Genomic DNA, 26829 nt, shown 5'->3' with positions numbered 1-26829 from the left:
TGCTTAGTCCACAGCCCGGAGCTGCCGAGGGCAGGCGGGGGGCTTAGGCAGGAGGGGCAGCAGCGGCCACGCCGGTCTCGGTGGGAACGGGCTGCAGCGGTGGCTCCTCACTCACCGTGTGTGTCCGGGTGATCAGCTGTGTCCGCAGAGGCAGGAGGCTGGAACGGGGCAGATGCAGGGCAGGTGATCACAGAGGGTCTGGCTCTCCTGTGCTCCGGCCGCGTGGGCTGAAGATCCCAGGCGTCCTCCTCCCAGCTCGCCGTAAACGCGAGTGCCCTCCCGGAAGCCTCAGAGGCCCCTCCGGAAGCTGTTCCCACCCACCCCTATTGTCTGGACTCATCAGAGACCCTGGGTGTAACCTGGACAGCTCCATTGGCATGATAATGGGAAAAATTCTTTCAATTGACACAGTAATAGAAAAACACTCAATCCCCAACATTATCCACCCCGAATTTTTTCCATGCCAACATGCTACATCATATTGAAACCTTTAAATTGTATATACATGTATATTGTACATACATGTAGTTATAGGCACAGTTAGTTCACTCTAGAACAAGGTCCCCTTGGGGTATGCATCGGGTCTCTCCATCCTTTTGCATCACCCACCAAGTGCAACCTGGTCCTTGAGCGAAAACCACCCCATGAACAGGATTGTCTTTGCTGGAAGCAGAGTTCACCCAGACAGTTTTTCCTAACATGCCTCTCAGGTGTATCACTGGGACCTTATCTCCATCTGATGTTCCCAAGGGCTCTGATTCGGCAGGGCCTGCTCGGTTAGTGGAACCTCGGGTATTCACTAACCATGTGACCTTTGGTAGATTGATCTCCCAGTTCTTGAAAGTCCCCCCACCAAGTGCCTTTAAGGTGGTTTTAAGCAGACCATTGCACCGTTCAACTTTCCCAGCCGCTGGTGCATGGTAGGGAATATGGTACACCCACTCAAAGCCATGTTCTTTAGCCCAGGTGTTTATAAGGCTATTTTTGAAATGAGTCCCGTTGTCTGACTCAATTTTTTTAGGGGTACCATGCCTCCAGAGGACTTGCTTTTCCAGACCCAGGATGGTGTTCCGAGCAGTGGTGTGGGGCACAGGGTAGGTCTCCAACCATCCGGTGGTGGCTTCTACCATGGTCAGCACGTAGCGCTTGCCCTGGCGGGTCTGAGGCAGTGTGATATAGTCAATCTGCCAGGCCTCTCCGTACTTATATTTGGACCATCGCCCCCCATACCAGAGGGGCTTCACCCTCTTGGCCTGTTTGATGGCAGCGCACGTGTCACAGTCATGAATAACCTGAGAGATGCTGTCCATGGTTAGATCCACCCCTCGGTCTCGTGCCCACTTATAGGTGGCCTGTCTGCCCTGATGGCCTGAGGCATCGTGGGCCCATCGAGCCAGGAACACTTCTCCCTTGTGTTCCCAATCTATCTTTGAGACCTCTATCTGTGCAGCCTGATCTACCTGCTTGTTGTGCCTGTGTTCTTCATTAGCCCGACTCTTGGGAACATGGGCATCCACATGACAGACTTTCACGGGTAGCTTCTCTACCCGAGTGGCAATGTCTTTCCACTCATCAGCAGCCCAGATTGGTTTTCCTCTACGTTGCCAGTCAGCCTTTTTCCACCTTTCCAGCCAACCCCACAGAGCATTGGCTACTATCCACGAATCAGTGTAAAGGCAGAGCTTTGGCCATTTCTCCCTCTCAGCAATGTCCAAGGCCAGCTGAACAGCTTTGAGTTCAGCAAGTTGACTCGATCCACCTTCTCCTTCGGTAGCTTGTGCAGCCTGTCGTGTGGGGCTCCATACGGCAGCTTTCCACTTCCGGTTCATCCCCACAATGTGGCAGGAACCGTCGGTGAAAAGGTGAATGCTGAATGAGAAATAAGGTTCAGTTCTTTTCTCAGCAACTTGGGTAAGAGTAGAGTTGTTATCTCATTTTCCCATGAGCTTTAAGTGGGTGCTTTCTTGTAATCTATTATTGCTATCTTATTTAATACCATTGTGGAGGCACATCTGGAATGACACAACGGCAGCAAATGCTTCTGGAGCAGACACACTGCTTTGAGAAAACTCTCCCCTGCTTTGTCTGTCTTCTCCAGCCGCAGCGCTGTCACTCCAGACACAAGCAGGTCTCCTGTGTGACTCCACAGGAGACACAATCTCCTTAAGGGAGTGGCTGCAACACGCTTGTCTCTTAGCTGTGCCCCTCTCTGAGGTGTTCCTAAGGCCCCTCTCCATGGCAATCCTTAACCAGTGTGTTACATGTTTCTTGCTGCCAATTTCCTGCTCAACAGCCCACCTCGGTCATCTGTCTGTTTGGACAGTGCTTTATACTGAGCCAGTCCTGCAAGGAAAGAAGCTTTAAACACACCTCTAAGTAGGCACTGATCCAGATAAAGCACATCCATTTCCCTCTGCCCAGGGCAAGTCCCTTGTACAATCTGGCAGCCTGCAAAATCTAACACCCCATCAAGGTCTCTTCACATTGTTCTAATCCAAAGCATTAATGCAATTAATTTTGTTAAATCTGAAGGAATTACTGCAGGTCCTTGGCCTTCAAAGGCCAATGCTGCCACTGTAGAGGGAATTCTATGACCCCAAGAATTTGATGGTGCCCACACTGTTGGGCGTTGAGTGTTTTTCTATTACTGTGTCAATTGAAAGAATTTTTCCCATTATCATGGTAATGGAGCTGGCTGGCTTACACCCAGGGTCTCTGATGAGTCCAGACAAAAGGGGGTGGGTGGGAACAGCTTCCGGAGGGGCCTCTGAGGCTTCCGGGAGGGAACTCGCGTTTCCGGCGAGCTGGGAGGAGGACGCCTGGGATCTTCAGCCCACGCGTTCGGAGCACAGGAGAGCCAGACCCTCTGTGATCACCTGCCCTGCATCTGCCCCGTTCCAGCCTCCTGCCTCTGCGGACACAGCTGATCACCCGGACACACACGGTGAGTGAGGAGCCACCGCTGCAGCCCGTTCCCACCGAGACCGGCATGGCCGCTGCCTCCCCTCCTGCCTAAGCCCCCCACCTGCCCTCGGCAGCTCCGGGCTGTGGACTAAGCACAGAGACAGCGTGCTTTTATCTAAAAGCACTGACACCGGGTTATCTATTCTGTTCTGTTAGCAATTTTAACAACTGCTGTTGTTTTCTGCTTGTACGGTTACATATATTAGTAAAAGAGCTGTTATTCCCACCACCTTATCTCTGCCTCAGAATCCTTGATTCAAACAATTATAATACTTGGTGGGAGTGGAAGCAAAGTCTCTGTTTCAAAGGGAAACTTCTGCCCTTACTGGCAGACACCTGTCCTTTCAAACTAGGACAGATTTTGGCGACCAACGTGAGGCCTGTGAGCACTGAGTTGAGAGTTAAGACAGGAATAACAGGTCTCCTAAGTGGCAATATGTTGTCTGGTTTAATCTGGTTTGTGTTCCATGTGGTCACAGCCATGTCCCTCCCATTTGTAAGCCCTTTTTTGAATTTGGGCCCCCTCACCAAAGTTACTGTAGCTATTATCCTATTCGTTTGGTGGATTGATTATGTCAGGAATTCATGGGTTTTTAATTTTTTCTGGGAAGCGGTTGCATGGATCCGGAGCTATCGTACTCTAACTGTGTGTTTCTGGAGTTATTTCAGTAATGGTACTAACTGTGAGGTAACGAGTGCAAGAGGAATTTTCTCCCAACCCATCACCCAGTTTTTTGAGGCTACCCCACTGCTTCTCAAGGATTTCAGATCTGCTTTAATTGCCAGTGTTATTATACAGTGGCTGGTGTTGCTGATAGGCCTGTTCTACTTAGCATTCAGAAGCAAGGGAATATTGCCTTGGACAACAACTCTGATACCTGCCCCAGGGACTAGGGATATTGCCCCACAACCTGCCTCTGCCCCAGGGACTAGAGATGTTGCCCCAAAACCTGCCTCTTCCCCAGGGACTAGGGATGTTGCCCCAGAACCTGCCTCTTCCCCAGGGACTAGGGATGTTGCCCCAGAACCTGCCTCTGCCCCAGGGACTAGGGATGCTGCCCCAGAGCCTGATGCTGCCCCACAGCCCACCGCAGAAATGAACCACCCAGAGTGGATGAGGGCTCTAGTGAAGGATATAGGCCAAATGTTGACGGAGCAAAGCCAGATGATGAAGGAGCATTTTCTCCAGCTGGTGAGAAACCCTCCCCCTTCCCTAAAGAGGGAGAGTCAGATGGTGCTGCAGTGGAACCCGTAGATGTTGTATCTGTCCAGGTTCCAGCTGGATCACAGGAGCAGCCACAGCCAGCAGCAGTTGCCCCTGTGGAAACTAGAAAATCTAAGATTCAAATGAGGCACCGAGATAATGGGGATCAGCAAGGAGGGTTGTCACAACCAGCAAGGGAGCCAGAGGCTGAGATTGTCACCGAGTCCCTCTCATACGATAGTCTCCGTAACCTGCGTAAAGACATTGCTCGGCGGGGCCGTGAGCCTTTCACAACTTGGTTACTTAGTAGCCCATGCCCTGGCCCCTCCTCAACCCCACAGCAGTCTTCACGTCTCCAGATTACCCATGACCACATTTCATGTAAAACTAAGATTAAATACACTGCAGCCAAGCAGCTGGAGCTGCCAAAGGGGTGTGGAGAGGATTTGTCTTTCTCTGGAGAGAAACCCAAGCACTGACTTCTCTGGCCCATCTAGCAAGGGCTCATCTTCCATCTTACTTCCCCACAGGGACACCACTGGCTGTTTCTCTTCAATAGAAGAAATAAGCAGGTGCCCACTGGGAAGGTTGTGGTGTTCAGCAGCAGCACTGACTCGCACATCCTGCAGCAGAGCAGGAGCTCAGGAACAGAGACCCCCGAGTGCTTTGGCCAGTGCCAAGCTCTGAGCTCTCTCTTCTCCAGCTCTGCCCACTCAGTGCCCGGGCTCTGTGCATGCACAGACCCCATCCTGGGTTCCATCCCTTGTCTCTCAGTGCTGCTGATGTCAGTGGAAGCACCAACAAGGTCATAATGCTGTTGCCTTGATGTCAGCACAGTCAGTCACATTGGCAATCCTTGCCTGGACTCTGATCTTGCAGGTTGTGTGCAGCCTTCAAGCAGCCTTTGCTGACTTGAAAGCTGATTTCCAGCAGTTAGACTGAGCAGTGAGCAGAGAATTCTCAAAGTGGGGATTACCTGTTCAAGGGAATTACCTGTTCAGCCTCCTCACAAGTCTGAGGAGCATCTGAAGGAGTCAAGATATTTTAGCCAGGTAAGCAGCCATGTGGCACTCACTCTCCTTCCGTTCCCACCAAAAACTGTAAGGCATAACAAAGGACAGTGTGAATATTAATATAGATTTGGTTAATAATTGGGGAAAATGGGATTCCCAAAGTGATGGAAAAGGTGGGAGATGAGAAGTGCCACAAGGCTCTGACAAGTCTTAGTGGCTCATGGGACTGCACCCAAAGCAAAAGGCTGTTATGCTTCAGGGTCTATTTGTTCTGGGGTTTTACTTCTATCAGTGTAAACTCAGCCACTTAAATATGGTCTCATGATGAATCAGGGTGAGGTGGCCTCATGTCCTTCACTCTGAAGGATGCCACAGCCTGGGAACAGCAGTGTATCCTTTGGGTGTGCCGTGAATGGGAGTCTGGATTTTCAGAGTTCCATTGCTGCTCCTTGCAGGCGAGCCAAGACATTGTCCAGAATGGCTTCTGGATTCCAGGGCAGAGGGGCAGAACCTCGTACTCGAATGCTGTTGAGAGAGAGAGAGAAACCTCTGACTGTGAGTACCTCTCACTGAGCAGTGCTGAGGCTGGAAACTCCCCTCGTGTCCCTCCTCTCCCTGCCCTGCCTGTTGTCCAGCAGCACTGCAAAGCTGCAGACCCCCTCCCCACCCCTTTGTGCCGTGCTCTGTTGCAATCTGGGTGTTGCTTGGGGTGATAGCAGGTAAAGAAGCAGGAAGGGCCTTTGCAGGTGTTTCACAGAAATGTTTATTTCAGCCAGGCGCGTGCACAGTCCATGGTTCAGAGGCAAAGGCAAAAACTTTCTGGGTCTCCACAGTGCTCCTGTGGGTGGGGGCTGTCCTGGTGCAGCAGGGGCACCGTGTGTTGCTGCAGGGACAGTGCAGCACCTTGCCTGGCTGTGCCACCGGGCCAAGTTCAGTCAATGTAAAGCTGAAGCCCTGAGCATGTGCTTCTTTCCCTTTCCTTTTCCCTTTCCCTTTCCCTTTCTTTTTCCCTTTCCCTTTCCCTTTCCCTTTCCCTTTCCCTTTCCCTTTCCCTTTCCCTTTCCCACAATAATTCCTTCTGTCAGGCTGGTCACTCACCTGTGCTGCTCTGACCACTCTGCCCTTGGGCATTAGAGGGAGGGGGAGAAGCTCAAACTCTGCCCAAAGCCCTGGGAGACACAGCTGGTCCCAGCTAGAAGAGGTTCCAAAGCAGCTGCTCTCTCTCATCTCCTGTGTGGGGCACAGATGCAGCCCTGCAGGCAGCAGTGGAGCCAGGGCCACAAAGGTCCCTGCCTGTCTGGAGCTCACTTGACTGAAGATGCCCCACTGCTGAGGCTCTGTCAAGGAGAACCCTTTTGTTTCTCCTGTGGAGTGGTCTGTGAGCCAAGAAGGAGAACACAAATGCTAATTAACAGAGAAAGCTACAACTTGGACACATTTCTGTGCACCTCACTCTTGGTCCAACTTTGCTTTCCTGGATCTCTTGGACGCATCCAGCAATGCTCTATCCTCGCTGTGAGTTTTGAGTGTTGTGCAGGGATGGAGTTAAGGGAGTTCTGAGAGCTGCTCCCCACTTCCTGAAAAGGTCACTGCCTCAATGCAAGGACACTAAAGAGGAAACAAATGCCCAAAGAGCAGAAATGCCCAAACATGTCCCATCAAATCCAGGAGAAGGTAATGAGACAGAGCCATGTGCTTGGAGTATGTGCATTGCACTCTGGATTATTCATTGACTGATGCTAAGTATTTCAGCAGGTAACTTCCAGGCCTTCCAGAACTGTCCTAGCCAATGAGATCAGCAATTATTGATCAGTTGCAAGTGATCAAGAAAAGGCTCTATGAGCAAGGGCATTTCTGAGGCTCTTGCTGGTGTTTTGCCTTTCAGCTGACACCCTCTGCCTTCCAGGAGGAGATGTCTCTCACCACCAAGCAGAGGCTGGCCAGAGCTAAGAAGCTGCCTCCGATTGTCCAGCCTCTAGCCTGCCATGACAAGGTAGCCTTTCCGTGCCCTTGCTGTTGGATGTGATATTTGAGGGGGGTGCCAAAAGAGCAGCTTGGCTTGAGCCTGCTCAGTGTGGTCCAGGAGTGTTTGACCAGGCCAGGGCAGAGGTGGAAGAGCCACTGTTTGCCCAGTGTGACCTGGGCAGATGCACTCACCCAGAGTCTGTACTTCACTGAGGATCAGAGCAGAATCTTCCTGCCAGCAGCTGAAGCTCTCTCTCCTTGCTCTCCCTTGCCTCTCCTTGCAGGTCTCAGCAGCTGAGCCAAAGCAGAGCCTACTTCAGCCTTGCCCAGCAGAGGTGGTGTTTCAGAAGTACAGCCCTGGTGAGGTCTGTGAAGTGCCAGTGGTTTTGAGAAACACGGACAAGGTAAGTGCTGGCGCGTGGAGATGTAACACTGTGCTGGAAGAGGAGAGTGCAGAGGGTGCTGAAGGATGGCACCGGGCCATGTCCACCTGCCTCCACAAGTGGCAGAACCATCATTGCATGTCTTTCCCGCAGGTTTCTCATCTGGTGAAGGTCACCTTGGAGAGCTCCCCTTATTTCCAGCTGCTGGACCCCAATGACGTGTACCGCAAGCTGCCCCCGGGCCTCTCCAAGACTGTGAGCGTCCTCTTCACCCCTGGGCACAACCGGGTGAGTCTGCAGCTCCCCAGAGACTGGAGTCTTCTCTGCAAAGTGAGCCTGCAAGGCTGCATCCAGAGCATCTGGCCTGGGTTTTGAGGACCTCTGCTGGTTTCAGTGGAACTGCACTGGATCTAGAGCTGGGAGATACTCTGCCCATGCTGATGATGGGGATAAATGCCCTGTGCTGAGACAGTTTTTTTTTCCTGCAGGATTACTTCCACCGGCTCATCTGTGTCACTGAAAGGGAAGAGCTCATTGTGCCAATTCGGGCCATTGGTGCCCGAGCCATCCTGAACTTCCCTGACCAGCTGGATTTCTCACAGTGCCCGGTCAAGTACATCACCCAGAAAACTGCGCTGCTGCGCAATGTTGGCAACCGGGAAGCTCATTTCCAGCTGAGCACCCAGAGGTGAGGCAGCTCATCTGTCCTTGTGCAAAACTCCTTTGGGTGACAACAGAGCTGCTAAAGAGCAACAAAAGAAGCAGAGCATGGGAGCTGCTGCCCCGCAGCCCTGGCTGGAAATGGGCAGGACATGTGGGCTTTGCTGTTGCTTCTCATGGTTTATGCAGGATGCAGCCTTTGAGCTTTCTCTGTCCAGATTTCCTGGAGGCAGCTGGAACATGTTGGTAGCTGGCTTGCACCCTCCTGGGCACAAGCAGCTTCTGAAATGGTTACTCACCACTGTCAGCCAAACAGAGCCCTTCTCTGGGAGGCCACGGGCACGTGGCTTTCCCGTGGTCCTCTCAGGAGATGCTCGGCGTGAGCTGTGTTGTGGACAGCCTGTGCTGTTCCTGGCAGTCTCAGAAGATAATCAAACTGTTTCTCCTGTTGGCTGAGCTGGAGAAGATAATGCATTTTTGACATGGTATCTGCAAGGAAACCAGTTCAGTTGGCTGGTGGCGAGTTGAGGGTTACTTGATGCCAGAGATCTTGGTGTAGGAGCTGAGGTCAGGAATGCAGCACAGACCTGCTGTCTAACCTGGCACAGCTGAGTGGTTTTGATTTTTTCCCTGGCAAAACAGAGGCCAAAGACAAATGGACTTTTCTGCTCTGAAACTTGAGGGTCTGAGAGGAGCTTCCACCAAAGCCTGCCCAAGTTATTTAAGCAGGCTCCTCAGATGCTTTTCAAACACACTGCTGCTTTTGACTGTGCAAATGTGTAGGCAGGCACTTGTAAATCCATGCGCAGCTTTTCTCTGGGATTTCCAGACTTTGTTTTGTCACCATTAAAACTGATACCCAATAAAGTCTGGTATCCTTTTGTAATGTGCTTGCCAGCTGTTCTTCTAAGTGCTCCAGAGCATGTTGGTTCCTGCTTGATAGGGATTTAAAGAGTTTCTGAACTTCATCAATTGCAGTATCAATTACTGCATCAAATATTGCAGTAGATGAAATAGAGCCTGGGTGCATTGACAGAGGGAAAGATGGAGCTTGTGATCTTCTGACTCTGTACAGAATTTTTCAGCATAGAGATGGAGTAATGGCTGCTTGAACCTAACAGAATGGATTTATTAAAGTAGTTAAAGCTGTTTGACTTCAGCTCTTACACCATCACTAAAAAGTAAGGCATGTTAAAATGAGAGGATATTTGGGGTTTTTCCTGCAATAGGTGTTAGTGGACAGATGAGGTAATTGAATTAGCAGTAACTTTTCTGTCTTCCTTGGGTGAGAGGCAGCTTTTAATGAGATCGATTCTCCCAAAATCAAATCATGTCATCATGGCAGCGAAGGCACAAGTGTGCAAAAGAACATTTGGTTATATCAGGTAACTGTACCATGGGACTTGAAGTAGATTGCGTCCTCCTTGCACACAGTGTTTACCAAAAGTGCAGGTGAATGGTGTACTGAGAGTCTTGCTCACAAAGTTGCCAGCTTTGCTCACTTGTCAGCTCTGTTTGTAAATCATGTCAGGAGTACTAGGTCCTTGCTATCCTCACGTCTATAACTTTTGCCCAGCTCTGTCAATAAGGGGAGCTGATGTCTGCAGAGAGTAAGCAAGATGCAAATGACCCTTGAGCCTCATTGCAGAGAGCTGGAGGCAGAGTATGGGGGAGACGAGGTCATTTTATCCCACGGGATCTTGCAAAGGAAGGCTGGGTCTCCTCGCACTGGAGCCAGTCGCTGTTTCTGATCCTGTCTGTTCTGTCTCCTGCTGACGGTGGGGGTTTTGCTCCTTGCTTGCACAAGCGAGCAGAAGTGAACTGGACTGCAAAAGGGATAACATGCCCAGATGTCCCCCAAGAGTCCTGATATCTCTGTGTTGCAGCCCTTTCTCTGTCGTTCCGGCCACGGGAACTCTGGGCATCGGTGACAGCGTGCAGGTGACAGTGGGATTTCTGCCAATGTGGACTGGTGACTATTCCACGTCCCTTGTCATGCACTACGACACAGGTGAGTGCTGGGCACTGCACAGGGCACTCCCTGCATCCCTCTGAGCAGAGTCCTTTCTGAAGCAGAAAGGCCAATATGACCATGGGTTTAAAGATGGAGATGATGATAGTTTTCATGGTGTTCATGTTGTAGTCGTTTGTCATCTTGACACCATAGTCGAGCTCCATGGAAATGCCATTTCTAGAGAGCATGTCTGATATTTGTTGTTTGCACCTGGCCTGGGAAGCACTCACCTGGGAAGCTCAACAGGAACGGTGAACTTGGTACTGAATCTGAGCCCAGACGAATCCCAGGAATTGGTTGGGAATAACGAAGGTTTGAAAGCTCTGGAAATGAGGCAGCTTTTGGTAGGGCACTGTTCTAGAGAGTGAAATGCTGGCACAGGTTGTCCAGGGCATCCTCATGCTGTGCACATGCAGTTCTCAGGCTGTGACAGACGCACTGACCCATGGAACTGCTCATTCAGCTAAAAGCTGCGACACTTTCTCCTGAGACCTGTGGTTTGCTCTGACCCTTGTGCTTCCATCAGCCAGTGAGCTGAGCAAAGACTCCCCTTTGCTTTGTTGCAGGTGAAGATACCCACACAAGCCTTCATGGAAGAGCTGTGGATGTGGACATCAGGCTGGACAGGAACACCCTGGCGTTTGGGAAGACATACATCACCCAGTCAAAGCTCGCAACCGTGCTCATCCACAACCAGAGTGATGTCACAACGTGCTTCCAGTGGAAGGCTGTCGGCACTCAGGAACAGGAGAATCACCTGAAGCTGAGGTGGGTTTGCAAGATCCATTGTGGTGACATACCTTGCCCAAGGGGTCAAACTAACCTATGGCCTCAGGTGATACTGGTGCTTTTGAATGGCCTAGGGTAAGTAAACCATCCCATCTCTACCTGCCTCCCCCAAGCAGTTCCACATCTGGAAAAGCCTCTTGAGGTGACTGGTGGGTTCCCCCTCAGCTATGGCAGAGGATTTGAGCCAGGAGGTCCTCTTGAGGGCTGCTGGCTTTGGAAAGCTCTCCTGAGCTTGCAAGTGTGGAGAGTGGAGTGCAGAGTGTGGAGTGAACAACAAGCCGTCCTCAGGTCCATTTGGGAGCCCATGGCAAGGAGCTGCTCCTGCACTTGCACTTCTCTCTGCAGATACGTGGCTTACGAAACAAGCTGCTGGGTTTGTGTCTCCTGTGGCTGCAGGCAGTATCTCAGGCTGTGTAGGCAGGAAAAGGACAAGTTGTCTGATTTTGTGACGGAGTGCGGAGTGGACGCCACTGGCCAAGAACGCTTTGCTCTTGTCACCCGCAGCCTCCAGAGTGAGAGGGCAAAGGTGGGAGAAGATCCCATGCTGCTCTCTGATGACATTTTCTCCCTTTGGCCTAAGGTAAGTGATGGCAGAGAACCTCCCTTCCTGCTTCTCTTCCTCTCTCTCCTCCTCCTCCTCCTCATCCCTGAAGAAGGTCACTTGACCCATCCCTGCCTCAGCTGGCTTTGTGTGCCAAGAGAGAAGTCATCTGCATTCTGCTGAGCTCAGAGTGCTGGTTGCAAAGAGCGTTTCTGCCCTGTAGGCTCCTGGCAGGCAGCAGGAGGCTGACTAAAGCTTCCAGACTCTGTTATCAGGGTCATTGATGAGTGTTACTCACTCCTTGTTTGTCCCTGATGCTCTAAAGAAAGGCTTGCAGGACTGTGGTTGAAAACAAGAAATGGGAATTTTGAAGGGAAATGTTTTTGTTGTCTCCTGCTGCTGTAGGAGGGCGAGATCAGGCCCAAGTGTTGGGCTGAAATCAGCGTGTTGTTCAAGCCCCAGGCAGCCCAGCTCTATGAGCAAACAGTTTACTGCGAGGTCACAGGTACGGCTCCTTGCCCTGCCTCTCTCTCCGCAGCCAAGGCGAGGTGCAAACGCTCCCCCAGCTCCCCGGGCTCCTGTGGGATTGCTGGGAAGGGTCCTGCTCAGCAGGGCAGTGCTGGCACATCCCATGTCCCTGCAGCTGCCGGGGCATGCCCTCTCGTTTGACTTTTTCCCTCTCAGCTCCTCTGAATGCCTCCTGTATTTAGCGTGCTCCTCCTCCCTTGGGAAAAACACTCTCTGAGGTGCACCCAGAAAGAGGAAGAACACAATTTCTGGCATTCTCTAAAGTTCCACTATCAACAGAGGGGTAGAAGAAAGGATGGTCTCTATGGGTATATCTCCTGAGGGAAGAGAAGGGTCCGTATCTTCTCCTGGAACACCAGGAGCTGGTCTCATGCAGCTCAGAGTCAGGGACTAGCACTAAGGCAGCCTGGAGAATGCAGGGTAGCAGAAGGAATTACTGGGCTGAAACAGCAATCTCTCCCCAGGCCGTGAGAACAGGCTGCCCCTGCACCTCATAGGGGAAGGCCTCGGGCCCTGGCTCCGCTTCAAATATGAGGAACTGAACATCAAGAACGTTTGTGTCAGAGCAAAACCCAAATACGAGGTGAGCAGCAGGGCTGGGCTGGATCCTGCTGGCTCCTGGGGTGGCAGTGAGCCTAGTGGAGCTCTGCAATTCTGGGCAACTTGGGCAGCTGAGATACCAGCCACATAGGGGGGTTTCGTGGAATCTGGATCTTGCTGATGGGCTCAGGAAGGTCTGCTGTTCATGAAAGCCCAATCCCTTCTTCTGGGCAGCCTTCCTTGGGGACCAGCTGGGAGGCCTGCTGCAAATCGGCTTGACACGTGAAAGCAGCAGCGGGTCTAAAAGCTGCACGTTCAGAGGCTCTTGTTCCAGTCACAGACAGAAATCACCTTTGTGCTTAGGCTGTCCAAAAGCACCTGGAACACGCTGCCTGCATTTGAGTTCAAGTCCATTGCAAAGAGTTTTCAGTCAAGGCCCTCCTGCCTGTTCCTGGGAGTCAGAGGAAAGCCATGCACCCTCCTGGCCCAGTACTGGTCAAAGTGTGTGGCAGTGCTTTCCCTTGCTGACCAGTCCCTCACCACACTTCAGCCATGGTGTATCTCTCTAGAAAGAGCAAAATGTTTCTGGGAAGGAAGAAAAGGAACTTTTTTACCTCTTGGTTTCTGGTTGCTCCCACATGCAATAAACAGCTTGACTGCAATGGAAGCTGAACATGCCCTGCCCATGGTGGGGTTGGGCACACCTGCAGCAGCAGCAGCAGCAGCAGCAGCAGCAGCAGCAGCAGCAGCAGCAGCAGCTCTATGCTGATTTCACTGGGAATGCTGCAATGCCCAGGGTTGCTCTTAGGGCCTTAAGGCTGTGAATGCACTTGGTGAATGCACCAGGAGCAGCTCTTCTGTGCTGCTGGTCAAAGTGGCCTCTCTGTGCCAGTGGGGGAGCCCCAGAGTGGTTATGTGGTTATGTGAAGTTTATCACTGCTTTGCATGAAAACCCCAAAGCCATACAAAATTGTATTTCAAAGTTGTAATTTTTGCTTGTGTCATGCAGCAGCACAGGGCATCTTCTGCCTTTTACAGGTGGGAATCGTTTAATTCCAAAGTACCTCAGATTTCTGTGGGAAAGGAAGATTCCTCACGTATTTGCATTTGGCTTTTCTGCTGCTGCAGGTGATCCTGCTCAACAAGGGGCCTATTGAGGCTCCCTTTAGGCTTGACCCTCCAGCCACAACCATGGGCTCCTGCTTCACCTTCCTGCCTCAGGAGGGCATCCTGGCACCCAAGAGGCTCCAGGTCATCCGCATCTCCTTCTGTCCAACCACCATGGGCGAGTTCCAGGAGCAATTCTACTTCCATGTGACTGGATCCCCTAAGCCTGTCACCTTGACTATCAGGTGAGGAGAGCTTTGGGAGCTTGCTGGGCACATCTGTAGCTGCCTCTGGTTCTGGCATCCCTTTAGTGTGGGGGTGCCTGCTGCCCTGTGTGGGTACCCAGGAGCTGGAGTGACTACTCCCTGCAGGGATGTCTCCTGCTTAGGCTGTGGCAGGCAGTGGGATGGATCAGCTTTGGGCAGTAGCTGCTCTGGGATGTCCCACCTGAACACCCAGCAAGGTCCCCAGGGCTTTGGAGATGGGCCAGCCTGGGTGATTTGGCACCAGCAGCAGTGCTTTTAAAAACTTCCCTTAATAATCCATCCCAGATGGGCAGCAGCAGCCTCCCCTCACCTCGCATGGCCACGCTGTGGGGGACAAGCTGTGCTGCCAGCTCCTGTGCAGAGAGTGCTCTGGTGCCTCCTTTCCCCAGCCAGGAAAGGGCTGATGTGGGAGACAGGGAACTGTGCAGCAGGAACTGTCCCAAGGATGTGGGCTGGTGCCATTGCAAAGGTTAACATCCTCACTCAACAAAGGGTAATGGTGGAAAAAAAGAAGAAAAGTGAGACAGGAGAAGTCCAAGTCTCTTCTCAGGAGCACAGCAGCTTTGAGGGCTTGTCCCCAGCAGTCTGTCAGCTGCCTCCTGTCCACGTGGCTGCTGTGCTGGGCACAGGCTGTTGGCTTGATTTGAAACCCAGGGTGGCTCTGAGAGCAGCTTTTATCCACGCCCTCCCGAAGGACACCCGAGCCTTTGCGAGTCCCTTGAACAAAGCCACTCCTCCTTGCTTTGTCCTGCAGGGGCTGTGTCGTGGGACCCACTTTGCGTTTCGACGTGCCCGCCCTGCACTTCGGTGACGTCTCCTTTGGTGAGTGTGCCCTGGGCTGGCGCCAGAGCGGGAGCGCTTTGTGTGCTGCTGGAATGGAGCACTTGAACAGAGGAGCGCTCGTGCCTCCAGCACAGCCTCTTCAGCCTGGTCATTCCAAGGCTGCTGGTGCCTCAGGTACCCTTTTGCCATCGTGAGGTCAAAGAGGACCAAAGGAATAGAAAGTCAGCATCGCTGTTTGGCCACTTCTCATTTCCTGTTGAATAAGTGGCACAATAAAAAAAAGGCAGCAGGCAGGAATATGGTTCTGCAACAGCAGATGCATCCTGCTTCATCTGATTTTGCTCCTAAGGCTTCTTCAGCTGAGGGCAGCTGTTTTATCATAGCTTCTTGTAACTGTGCTGCTGCCTGTTGTCTACATCTTGTCACCTCAATGGCATTTGAGATTGTGACATCCTTTTTGTGCCTCTCTGGTGCCTGTTTTGTGCCCTTTGTCCTTTTTGTGCCTCGCTTGCCTCCCCGCTGGAGTCACTGCTGGAGCTGGCAGTGATCACTGTTGAAGGGCATGAAGGCTGTGGGAGATGTCCCCTCCACACAGAGCTGGCCAGCCAAACCATATATCCTCTGCAAAGAGCTGTAGTTCGGCTAACAAAGAGGCAAAATGCAAGCAGGGTTTTATCCTGCCAGGATATTGACACCAGGATTCATGAGATGTTGATGCCTAACGGGATATTTGTGTCCTTTCCTTAGGTTTTCCTCACACCTTGGAGTGTCGCCTGTTCAACGCCTCCCTGGCACACATGCTTGTGGAGCTCCGTGTTGCTGGGGATGGTTTGGGAGAGTTGAGCGTTGACAGCTTCACTCAGAAGAACACGCTCAGTAACCATTTCTGGAGGGAGGGAGCTCGAGGTTCTGTGGGGCCAAGGGAATTTGCTGTAAGTCCCTGCATAACGACTGTCCGTGCCCTGAAATCCCAGCTGATCAAGGTAAGGGAAGAGTCCAGCTGCTGGGGCTGAAGCTTCACTGCAGTGTGGGAGGGCTTTAGCTCTGCTGCCAGCTTTGGGCGTCGTGCAGTGAGATCTGCACTGGCCTGAGGCCCCTGTTAGCTGGGTTACTCGGGATATTCCTCAAGGATTCCAAAATCACAAGCTGAAATCATACACCAGGTGGTCAAGTACTGCAGCCATTCATGTGTTTTTGTGAGCAATTTCTTTGATGACAGGTGGGCAGAGGAAGGATGAGGACAGAAGCTGGCTGTTCAAGAGAGAGATATCATTGTATAAAGTAGTTTTCTTCCTGGTCTCCTTTCTCATTTCCTGGGCAGCAGATGAGTGTACTCAGTGCAGGGATCTTCAGTGGCGACAGGAAAGACTCTGCAGTCGTGAGCTGCCCAGCATGTGCTGGGCCACACTTTGCCCTCAGCTTCCTGCTGTAAAGCTGGACTCGTTGTGTTCAAGGCAGCAGACGACTTCTGCATTGATATTGTTGCAGCCAGGTGAAAACTGACTTAGTCCCTTGAACAAATCTGATATGGCTAGAAGGTTTTTGTTACTCCCAAAGACTGTGCTCTACTTATGGACCAGCAGAGGAACTAAGGCAAAATCCTCCCTTTCTGTAGCATGGAAGAAGGTTTGGAGGACAGCACCCATGGGTGATGAGATTTTGGGAGCAAGCAAATCCTTGCTGCACTTCTTTTCTCTTCTACCAGATCACGCTGTGCTCCAACACGGCCAGAGAGTACAAGCTGGAGCTGGTGGTGGACGTGATTGGTGTTGGCCTCAAGTGGTTGACACTGCCCCTCACAGCCAGGTACCAAGGCTTTCCTCGCAGCCTCTTGTCTTTCCTCGTGCATCCAGCGCCAGCACTCTGCCTGGCTGCAGCTCCCAAGGAGAAGTGCTGCTTAATGAGCTGCATCTGCCCATCTAGACACGAGCAGAGTGCTAGGAAAGCAGCCCATGGTGAGATGCCCCCCTGCTCCCAGCCAGGCATGACCCTAGGCCTTTTTCTAAGGGAGCCAGAATAACATTCATTGCTGGCCTGGGGCTTGGTGCTTGAGATGTAACAAACTTCCCAAGGGTTGCCTGTCCTTGCTCCTGCAAGTGGTGAACTTGTGCTGGCTTGTGAGCACCCTGCAGCATTGTTTTGGGACACAGTGAGCAGCCTGCTGAGAGCTGGGGTCTGGTTCACTTCAACAGTGCATGTGCAGTGGGGAAGAGGCCCAAGGCAGGAGTGGGGAGGGCAAAAGATCTTGCAAAGAGCAAGATAGTCCTTGATGTGGCAGGTGAGCTCAGGTTTTGCTGCTTCCCTCTGGTCTTTTGAGTAATGTTCTCAGAGCTGAGGCCAAAGATTGGTCTTGCTGTTGTAAAATTCTCTCCTGCTATGCTGCTGTGGGTGTCAGTAGAATGACAAGAGAGATGCAGTTCCCTGGTGCTGTTCCTTCTCCCAGACAGAGCCATCCAGTCAGTGCCTGGGCTGCAGTTCTGTCAAGCAAGTGCAGCTGGGGACAGTCAGGTAGAGACACGTAGGGCAAAGAACCGAGGGAGCTGTAGGAACTGGAAGGGGTTGATCACCCCTTGCTGGAAGAGACGACTCCGTTTTCAGGCAGGACAAGGGTGCTGTAGGAGAAAAGGGAGTCATTTCCACTGATACACCAGAGTCTTGTGTTTCTTGAACCTTGGTGGGCACTGGTACCCTTTGGAAAGGCTTCCCCAGAGCCTGGGGACTGTTAGAGGAGTCCTTGCAAGTGTCCTTGGGCAAAGAAGGGGCAAAACTGCCAGGACACTCGAGAACAGGGCACATGCTGTGCTTGGGCATTTGGAAGCCTCTGCAGTGCAAAGCCTCAGGGTTTGTCCCTCCTTGCCAAGAGGCGTTTGAGTGACAAGTAGTTCAAGGTGATTTGTCACTGTAGAACTACTGAATTTGTATCAGTGTATCAGTGAAAAGTCGGATTTGTCAAATGCCTTCTGCTCCGTTCCATTCTCTTTGAGGACAAAAGGTGTCAGTGCTCTCAGTATGTCAATTGCCTCGGGGTCATTTCCTTGCCCAGGTGCATGGCTCCTGCCCTGCGAGTGCTCGACCCTGTCGTGTGGTTCGGCCCCTGCTGCCTCAAGTTCCCCTACACGGAGAAGGTGACGCTTGTGAATGACAGCGACGTTCGTGGCTGCTACCGTCTGCTCTCTCAGGTTTGCCTTGCCTCCAGCTCCTCCCCTCCAATGTTACTGGGGGGGTTATTAGGGGAATAAAAGGGTTTGGATCAGACCTTGCTGGTTTCTATTCAAACCTCATGGTTTTCTGAGAACAGAAACCTGAATACAAACTTCAGGAAACAGCTGAACATCTTGAGGAAGATGTTTATGTCCTAGTCTTTGACTTGTTTGCAAGTGGGAGAGCTTAGAGGGCAGTGAAAACCTGACGCAAGGAGGCTGTCAGAACAGAAGTGGCTGTCTGTGGACGCAGCAACTTCTGGACCCCCTGGGGATGCTCAGCACCTACACCTTGTATCTTGTTGTTTGCCTTTTTGCTTTCTTCTGAGAATTTGTACAAGTGCGTGTGAGTTGCTCACACCTGCGGTAGATGTTAAGGAGTTTAATGCTTCCTCAGTTCTGAAGTTGCTTTTGATTCTGTCCCTTGTAGGAAGACAAGGAGAAGGCCTCTGCATGGTACTCCAGCTCTGAGCCGTCTGGGATTATCGAGGCTCACGGCTCGGTGCAGATCCCAATCACACTCGAGGCTCAGCAGCTGGGAGAGTGCAAGGCCACTGCTGAGGTGGCCGTGTTTGGGAGAGAAGGATCCCCGCTGGTGAGAGCCAGGGGAGATGTGTGCCTGCAGCAGCTCTTGGCAGTGGGGCCTAGAGCAGACAGGGATTCTTCAGGAACTTGTGCTGTATGGCTGGTGGGGACAAGGACAGAAGGGATGGGTGGCACGAGTAGCAGCTTGTGGCTCTCAGGTGGGATCGCTGCAGACCCCACACTTGCTCCAGGCCTTCTGTTTCAGTCTACATCACTGACAGCTTCAAAGGGCCATCATTATCCCCAGTTTAGGAATGCTCTAGGAGCTGGCTAATGTTTTCAAACTCTCCTTGTTGAGATTCTTTTTTCTTTGACCTTTCCTACCTTCTTCCTGGAACAGGAACTCCATTTGCAGTGCATTGGCCATGGACCAGTTGTCTGTGTCCAACCAGGGGAGATAAACTTTGGCACTACCCGAGTCTTGAAAGACAAGTCCAAAAGGATCCACATTGAGAATCACAGTGAGATTCCTGCACCCTTCCGGGTAGAGATGGTAAGTGTCTGTGGGGCTGTTTTCCAGTGAAAATGGATGTTTAGCAGCAGCCCTTGACTTGGTTTTTGTATGCAATGTTTCTGTATTGATCTGTGTGAGTGGAAGCAAGAAATTCCATCCGAGAGCAAGCAAGAGATGCCAGAGTCTCAGGCACGCCTCTGTGAAATGGTTTGCAGAGAGGCTGGAGCACAAATGAGTCTGGATGATGTTTGCAATTCTCTATTTTGTGAAGATATTTAGCTGTGCAAGTCATGGTTTTGGGGGGCGGAGATCAAGAGAAGCCTGTGGCCCACTGCTTCTGAGAGGGCATGGATGTCCCCATGGATTCCCCATTCCATCTGCATTTGCTTTGTGCCAACGTTCTGTTGATGGCAGAAACCAGGGTGTGAGATCTGCCCTCAAAGGGCTCGTGGGAAGGCAAGCTTCACAGCTCCTGTGGCTCAGACCCATAGGGCTGTTGCACACAAATGCACTGTGAGGGTTGTGCACCCCCTGCTCTCTGCAGCATTGCAGAATATCTCTGGAGAGCAGCTGCACAGAAAGGTCGTTTCATTGGTGGAGGTTACACAGAGGGGACAAGCAGCAGGGTTGGATCTGTAGCTGCTCCTCTGGAGCACAAGAAGCAGCCAGGAATGATCTGTGGCTTGGGGCTGAGTGGGATGTGCTCCTTGCTGGAGGGGGCATCTGTGAGGGGCTTGAAAACAGCTTAAAAAAAATTTGATTTTCAAGATATTGGGTGGGTTCAACTTCTGGAGCTGGTTAAAGCCAGCCCTGACACTGTGGACTCATTTGTGTTTGTGGATAAAGCATCGGGTGCTGTGTTGGAGTTCAGGCTCAGCCTCCTGGGCCAAGGAGGAGTGGGGCAAATTTTCCTCTTGCTGCTTTTCCAGCTGTTTAGGGGATAATGCAGCCTTGAAGTGGGGGATTTTTCCAGGACAGTTAGCTGTGTCTAACTGCACAATACAATTCTGCTTTCAGCCTCTTCAGGGAGCAGTGCAGCTTGGCTGGGTGGGCCCGGCATGTAAAGGATGGGTTTCACATGCTCGTACCAGGGCCGGACCTGCAGAGCTGTGTCTGTGCAGCTGAGCTGGTGCAAGGCCTTTCCTCCCTCCCCGGGGCACTTGCAGCTCTCTCACCCATCTGTAGAGGGAGGTCCATGAGAAAGCAGAGAATGAGATGCTTGGGAAGGCCATGCCATGTCCAGAGGGCATGTCCTGCAGGTGTTTTTCTTCTGCTTCTTGCTTTCCTGCTCTGCTATAACAGTTTAGAGGTGACTTTTCCAAAGCAGAGGGCACTGGGGGGCCTCTCCACAGCTGATGATGGATGGGGAATGAGGGCTTCAGATCTTTAGGGGATGTTGAGGAGCACTGATGGCCCCTAGAGAAAGGAGACTTTGGGTTTTTTCAGCTGGCTTTGCAGAGTTATTCTTCAGGCTCTCAGCAGTGTCCTCCAGCTGTGTGGCTGCTGGGCTGGGATTTGAGCAGTCCTGGCTTCCTCCAGCCTTGAGCCTTTGTGCAGACCCAGCTCCACTGTCGGGAAGCCAGGAGGGAGTGAATAGCTTTCCTTGGCAAGCCCTCCAAAGAGAGTTGGCAGGGGAAATAACCTTCTCTTGAGGAGGAGCATCCCTTGGGTTGAGCAAAACGGGGCTAATGACCTCACTCTGTTAAAAGAAGCTAAAATACAGGTTGTATAAATTCTTGGAGGATTGCTGTTGCCAGACACCATAGCTCACATTGAGGGAAATAATAAATGTTTAGAGTTTTTACACTCATCTCTTTAGCCTTCCTGTTTCCTGTACCTCACAGCAGAGCAGGGTTTATGACCCCCCATCCTAAGTTGATATTTGGCTTGTCTTACAGGCTGGGAGAGGCTCATGCTGGAGGATTGAGCCCTGTGAAGCAGTGATCCAGCCTACATCTGAGGTGGTGGTAACTGTGACAGCAAGCCTGGATGACACCAAGGAATTCAAGGGTGAGGTGAAGGTGTTAGTTGAGAACGGCCGTACGATCATCATCCCTGTCCGGGCTGTGGGCATTGGCACCACCATTGTCACCGACAAAAATCTGCGTTCGGAACTCAACTTGAAGTCCCACTTCAGGTAGGAGACTCTCAGCTTCCGCTTCTGTGGGTTCAGCAAGGAATAATTTTTCCATAGTCCTTCAGGCTAGTTCTTCTTCAATACTCAAGGCCCCAGCTGTGTTTCCCTGAAGCCACAGGAGTTCCTTTAGAAATACATCAGCCGAGAGTCGCCGGATGTCCTGGAAAGCCCCAGAAATGGAAAAGCTGGAAGGCCTGGCCAGGCTGCAGCTCTGAGCCTGGGCAGCCTTTTGGGTGGAGGTTTTATTGCAGAAGGTGCAGTCGGGGAATGCGTCAGGGTGAAGCTGAAGCTGAGTGAGCCCAGGGCAGTAGCAGCTGCCGTGCCATTTTCCATCTCTCCTCTCTCCTAGCTGCAGTCCCTGCTGTTGCCGGTTCACGGTGACCAACAGAGGCCGCCGCGCCCAGCGGCTGTACTGGAGCACAGAGAGTGTCAGCACGGCCGGGCAGAGCACTGGCGGCCCTGCCCTCCGTGGCAAAAGGAGTAAAAACGCCTCCCGGAGCCGCAGGCGGGGCAGCCCAGTGTTCAAGGTGCAGCCGCTGCAGGTGGACCTGAGGCCGGGCCAGAGTGCGGAGATGGTGCTGAAAGGCTGCTCCAGCACTGCCCAGGTGAGGCCCCTGCCAGGGCAGAGCCTTCCCTGCCAGTTCCCCCCACGGCGGCTCCTTCTGCAGCCCCTGGACCTTTGCCTGGGAAAAGGAGCCAGTGACTTCAACAAACTGTTTTAAAGCCAGCTGCTTTGCTTGCTGGCCACCATCAGTTGCTAGGGCTCTTTTGTGTTTCCATAGCTACCATAAAGCTTGCTGCTCCCAAAATACGGGCTGAAGGAGGTACTGCTCCTTCGGGCACACAGGGGTTTCGGCTGCCGTGTGCTGAGGCAGAAAGGAAGAGCAGAGTGAATAAGTTGCGCTCAGACTAGAAGGCCAGGCAGGAAGTAAATTAAACTACTGTCAAGTGCTTTTTTTCTGAGGGAAGCAGGGAGTAAAACAGGAGCCCTGTGAATGGCAGGAATGTCTGGAAGCAGCATTGCTTTTCCTCTGAAGACAAACATGGGCAGAAGGCTGGTCTAGCCCTGAGTCCTGGAGAGGGAGAACACAGCGTGCCAGCTCTAATGATCAGTGCAATGTCTACCCAGGCGGGAAACTGTTCCCAGGAATCATTGTAATTGACAAACTGACTTCTATTTCCTACTTTTCTATTCCTGCATGCTCCAGTCTTTCAGCCAGCCCTGGTGTCCCAGGGGCAGCCGGGTTTTGCAGCACCCTTGGAAAGCAACACAGAGGGGGAGATTTTAGCAGAGGCTTGGAACCTTTCCTTCCAGGGGAAATGAACTCTGCAGAGAAGCTGCCACCTAAGTCCAGTGTGCATTCCCTGGCTCCTGGAGCCCTGGGCACAGATATTTAGAGTAAATAGGCAATAGCACAGAAAGAAAAGAGAGCTATTGAGGAGAGAAGAGACTAATTACAGTCACTAAGAATAAGTGATAGGAATGGGGCCCTTGGGTGGGTGGCAAGCCAGTGTGGGGAGCCTGGCCTGCCAGTACACACTGGGTGACAAGTGACTCTTGCATGCAGGAGGTGAAGGAGAGGCTGCTCTGTTATGCTACAGTAGGGAAAGAGATAGAAAAGAAACGGATCATGCAAGTGAATGTCACCTGCAGCTTCATTTGCCCTGCTGTGCAAATATCTTCCACAGCAATGACCTTCCGTGTAGAAAAGGTAGGTCTCCTGATTCCATGCAGGCATTTAAAGATGTAAATCCTAAACTGTCTGGAAATAAATAGAAACAGATGCACTTCTGGGGTTGAAAAATGTGAAATGCTTTGGAAGGGGAAGGAGGTCTATGGCCACTTGAGGTTGTTTTCCCTTGTCTCCCGTTTCTTTAGCAACCCAGCGATGTCCTGACGCTGCAGTACCAGCCTCTGTCTGTGAAAAACGTCTGCTCGCTGCCGTTCAGCATTGTGCTGCACTTGGAGCACCCGTTCCGAATCTGCAGCAAGGACCAGCAGCCCATCCCTGCGGATTCCAAGGTGAGAGTCTGTGGGCGTGTTCAGCGGGGTCTCAAGAGGAGGGATGTGGGGTGCACTTCTGTTGAGAGGCCCTCAAGTTGAGAAATTTATTCTGTAGTGTCAGCAGTGAATCAGCCAGAGCTGCATCAGCAGAGCTGCCGAGGGAATCCAAATCTTACCTGAATTGGTACCATCCATGGTGGCTGTAAAACACGAGGAGAGGGGAGTGGGAAAGCAGATCAGGGCAAGCCATGCACTAAAGGTGTCTCCTGGAAAGCATCCCAGCTCTCCAGCAGCATCCCCTTGTATTGCTGCTGGGCACAGAAACACGGGCCTGAGAGAATCTCGGAGCAGAGAATCTTGGAGTGGGCAGACAGATCCTCGTTGTAAAGAATGGAGGGTGGACTGAGAAGCCCATGCTGGGGTGGCACTTTGAGCATTTACTGTTTCCTGCTGTCACACTCTGGGACTTGATCACAAAGGTGATTAATGCTTTTCATCTCCTTGCAGCCCGTGAGGCTGGATGCAGGCGAGGAACTTAATCTCTGCATCCAGTTTAACCCAGCTTATGAGAAGGATTTGCACAGCCGGGTGGCAGAGAGGGTGCTCAGGATGCGCTTCAAGGAGCATCCTCATGAGGAGCAGATGATTGTTCGGGGAGAAGTCTACTTCCCCAACCTCGATCTGGAGTCCGAGTTCGTGGACTTTGGCTGCATCATCAATGACACCGAGCAAGAGCTGCGCATGGAGATGACCAACTGCGGCCCAATTGCTGCCCAGTACCACTGGTCACTGCTGACAGACCGCCAGCTGAACACCATAAGGTGTGTGCATCATGCCTGTGCTGCTCCAGCACGGACCCGCTCCAACCTGGTTTTGCAGTGGCTGTTCCCGAGCTCAGCACACCAGCCAGGGGCTGCATCCCACTGAGGAGCTGCTCTTGCAGGCATCTCTCTCTCCCACTACAAGTCCATGCTCACAGTTGTGTTATTTTCCAGGTTCAAGCCTTCACCACCTAAATTCAAACGCCAGTCTTCCAAGAAGGAGGGAGAGTTTCTGAGGAGATACTCCAAGGCTGAAAGTGTGGAGGAGCTAACCAAAACCCCCAAAACAATACAGAACTCTGCCCAGAAGCCAGCAGATGCAGAGGACTCCCCGGAAGCAGAGGTAGATTTTCTTGTGCACCTACTGCTTGCATTGTCTCCTCAGCTTGCACAGTTTTTCTGAATCGGGGGAAACAAAGGCGGAGAGATGCAATGAAGAGTGTGGCTGAATGTTTTTAGATAGAAGCATAAAAGTAATCGTCTTTATTTCCCACTTGTTGCCACGTATGCACAAGTAAACCAAGGAAATCCAAGTGGCCATCCTAGAATCCTTTAAGGGACTTTCCGTAGTTCCCACCCTCCCTGCCTGAGTGCTTGGGTACACCCAGTTCCCTCAGGCAAGTTTGATGCAGGAGGTGCAGATGGAGCCCAGGTCTCATCTGTGGGTGAGCTTGGAGCCACACTCGACTGATGGCAGGGACATTTTCACACTTGGTTTGTGCCCAGGTCCCTTTTCAGCTGCTGCTGGTGTGGTGAGGTGGTGGAGCCTGCAGCAGAGGGATCTTGCTCAGAGCAGCCAGCTGGTGACTGCAGCCCATGGTGCTTGTTTTCCAGGTGCTGCCATGCCCTGCTGTGGAGCCTCAGAGGCCGGTGAGGAAGCGAGCCTGGCGTCGGTTCTCAGAGGTGGAGCGCCCCAAGCCTGGCATGCAGGAGGTGAGTGGGGATTGGTCTCACGTCCATGTTCCCAATGTGGAAAGCGGTTCTGTAGCCCCACTCCCACTGGTGGCCCTCAGGGTTGGCCACAGAGGGGCCTCACATCCCTCCAAGCCCATCACAAAAAGGGCTGCTGAAGCAGCTGGTCACTGGAGAGGCCATGGGGGCAGTTTTGTAGGTCTGTCCCAGGATGCTCCCTGTGCAGCTCCTGTGCAGCTCCTGTGCAGGGCATTGCTCCCATTGAGCTCATCAGGTGGTCAACAGGAAACTTTGGTGGGAAATTTTGGCTGTAGCTGCTTGAGAGAGCAGCATGTAAATCAGAGAGAGAAGGAAAAGCTTCAGAAGTCAGATAAGCCTTTCCCCAGCTCCAAGGGATCCCAGCTCCAAGTGTCCTGTTCTTCTGAGGGCGGTGAGAAGTGTTTCCAAAGACCAGCTCTGCAGCAGAGAGAATTTCTTGCTGCCGAGAGACATTCCAGTTGACTTTAATGTAGTGTTTACTCATGGATAAGTGATAATGGGAGAAGATTTTCCCCATGGTCCCTGCCCTGGTGAGTGGCACGGACACAGGATGAAATTAGGGTGATTCTGGCTGTTTGGAGAACAGGCCACTCCAGCTATGACTGTGCTTTACTGCAAGGCACAGCTGCTCTTCTGCATCCATTTGCACACTCAGCACCTCGATCTCTCCCCAAGCAGGTTTTTGATGTGCGGCCCCTGTGGGGTGAGCTGCAGCCGGGAGAGAGCCACACGGTCACCTTCACCTTCTTTGGCCACGCCAACATCGTCGCCCGTACCACGGCGCTGTGCCACGTGCAGGGAGGCCCCACCTACCAGGTGGTGGTGGCTGGGGAGGCTTCGCCCCTGGCTACCAACTGGATGTGGAAGAAATGGACTGAAGGCCTCAGGTAGCACAGGCTTCTCCTGGCACAGCTCCTTGTCTTGGAATCATGGCCACTGAGTTCCTGGCCGCCTCAGTGCCAGGCTCTCTCCCCTTCTCAGCTCCTTTCTTGGCTCTGGGGCTCGAATACAACCTTGGAGAGATATGTCCAGCATCCAAGCTGATATAAAGTGCCCATCTCCACCCTCCCCGAGAGCCAAGCACACACGCACGCCCTTCAACAAAGTGACTCCATTTGATCCCCTTTGCACCCGGCCAGAGCAGTCCCTGTCCCCTCTCCCCTTGGATGGCTCCTGGGGAACTCACATTCTCTCCCGACCGCCAGCTTTTCTGTCCCCTCTCCTCTCGTCCCACTTCCTTTTGGTCAGCTCTTCAACCTGTCCCTCTCCCAGCTCACAGCAACACCCAACAAACCAACCTGAACAAACCCAAACAACCCAAACAACAACACAGAGAACCAACAGCTTTCGTTCTTTAACTCAATAACCTTTTGCCTTCATCTCACACACCTCATCTGCCATCTCCTTTGTTTCTCCTGGCTGCTGGTTACCCCTCAGAGTGCAGAGGACCTGGTCCCCAGGTTCATTTCTTACTGCTCTTGCCCTTACATGGTTTTACCACCTCTCTGTAGTGGAACTGGTGAACTTTGTGATTTCCAAAAGGCCTCCTTCATGACAGCCCCCATTTACTTTTGTTGTTGGTGTATGATTTCATTAAGCATTTCTCTCCTGTTCTGGAATACAGACCTTAAGCAGAAAAAAATTGTTATTTAAAAAAAACAAAACAACTTTGCCTATTTCTATACCTGTATGATGGGAATGATGTGGTTTCTTCTGCAGTGCTGATGATGACCTCTTGAAATCAGATGAGGATTAAGAAACCGAATCATCCAAATATTCTTCAGAAGACAAAGCTTGACAAGTTCAGTCCTGAAATTCTTTCAGGAGCTGGGAAGCTCTGCATGAGGAAGTTTTTCTTTGACATGTGACAACATGGAAATTCACTTACTCTGAAGGATTCAATGAATGAACTGAAGAAC

The 26829-nt window shown here is 52.0% G+C and overlaps 2 protein-coding genes and 1 long non-coding RNA gene across 3 annotated transcripts; all 3 read left to right on the top strand.

Annotated features, from left to right (window-relative positions):
* Positions 1-5034: 5034 nt before the first annotated feature.
* On the top strand, positions 5035-7527 carry LOC306806797. Its single transcript, XR_013775580.1, has 3 exons — positions 5035-5736; positions 7067-7174; positions 7431-7527. It is a non-coding gene; the product is annotated as an uncharacterized lncRNA (long non-coding RNA).
* A 101-nt stretch (positions 7528-7628) lies between these two features.
* On the top strand, positions 7629-16253 carry LOC306806817 (hydrocephalus-inducing protein homolog; the record flags this gene model as incomplete). The annotated part of the gene is made up of 11 exons (XM_079315882.1): positions 7629-7817; positions 8018-8217; positions 10076-10200; positions 10770-10971; positions 11389-11572; positions 11939-12038; positions 12526-12644; positions 13730-13953; positions 14729-14796; positions 15505-15740; positions 16212-16253. 11 exons carry the CDS (start codon positions 7629-7631, stop codon positions 16251-16253), a joined length of 1689 nt encoding a protein of 562 aa, XP_079172008.1.
* A 140-nt stretch (positions 16254-16393) lies between these two features.
* LOC306806930 (hydrocephalus-inducing protein-like) lies at positions 16394-26764 on the top strand. The gene is made up of 13 exons (XM_079316087.1): positions 16394-16563; positions 17801-17936; positions 18388-18552; positions 18883-19035; positions 20895-21133; positions 21483-21738; positions 22702-22845; positions 23013-23156; positions 23646-23959; positions 24134-24302; positions 24794-24892; positions 25589-25797; positions 26630-26764. Exons 1-13 carry the CDS (start codon positions 16409-16411, stop codon positions 26664-26666), a joined length of 2220 nt encoding a protein of 739 aa, XP_079172213.1. The 5' UTR covers positions 16394-16408; the 3' UTR covers positions 26667-26764.
* The last annotated feature ends 65 nt before the right edge of the window (positions 26765-26829 follow it).

This window comes from Erithacus rubecula (assembly GCF_903797595.1).
Source record: "Erithacus rubecula genome assembly, chromosome: 12".
Classification (NCBI taxonomy): domain Eukaryota; kingdom Metazoa; phylum Chordata; class Aves; order Passeriformes; family Muscicapidae; genus Erithacus; species Erithacus rubecula.
This window is presented reverse-complemented; position numbering and strand designations above follow the sequence as displayed.

Excerpts from the sequence above, each read along its gene's own strand:
- LOC306806930 (XM_079316087.1), top strand. The coding sequence starts at position 16,409 with ATGAGATTTTGGGAGCAAGCAAATCCTTGCTGCACTTCTTTTCTCTTC. Across the intron at positions 19,036-20,894 it reads CACCCTTCCGGGTAGAGATG|GCTGGGAGAGGCTCATGCTG; the intron begins GTAAGTGTCTGT and ends CTTGTCTTACAG. Across the intron at positions 22,846-23,012 it reads TGACCTTCCGTGTAGAAAAG|CAACCCAGCGATGTCCTGAC; the intron begins GTAGGTCTCCTG and ends CCGTTTCTTTAG.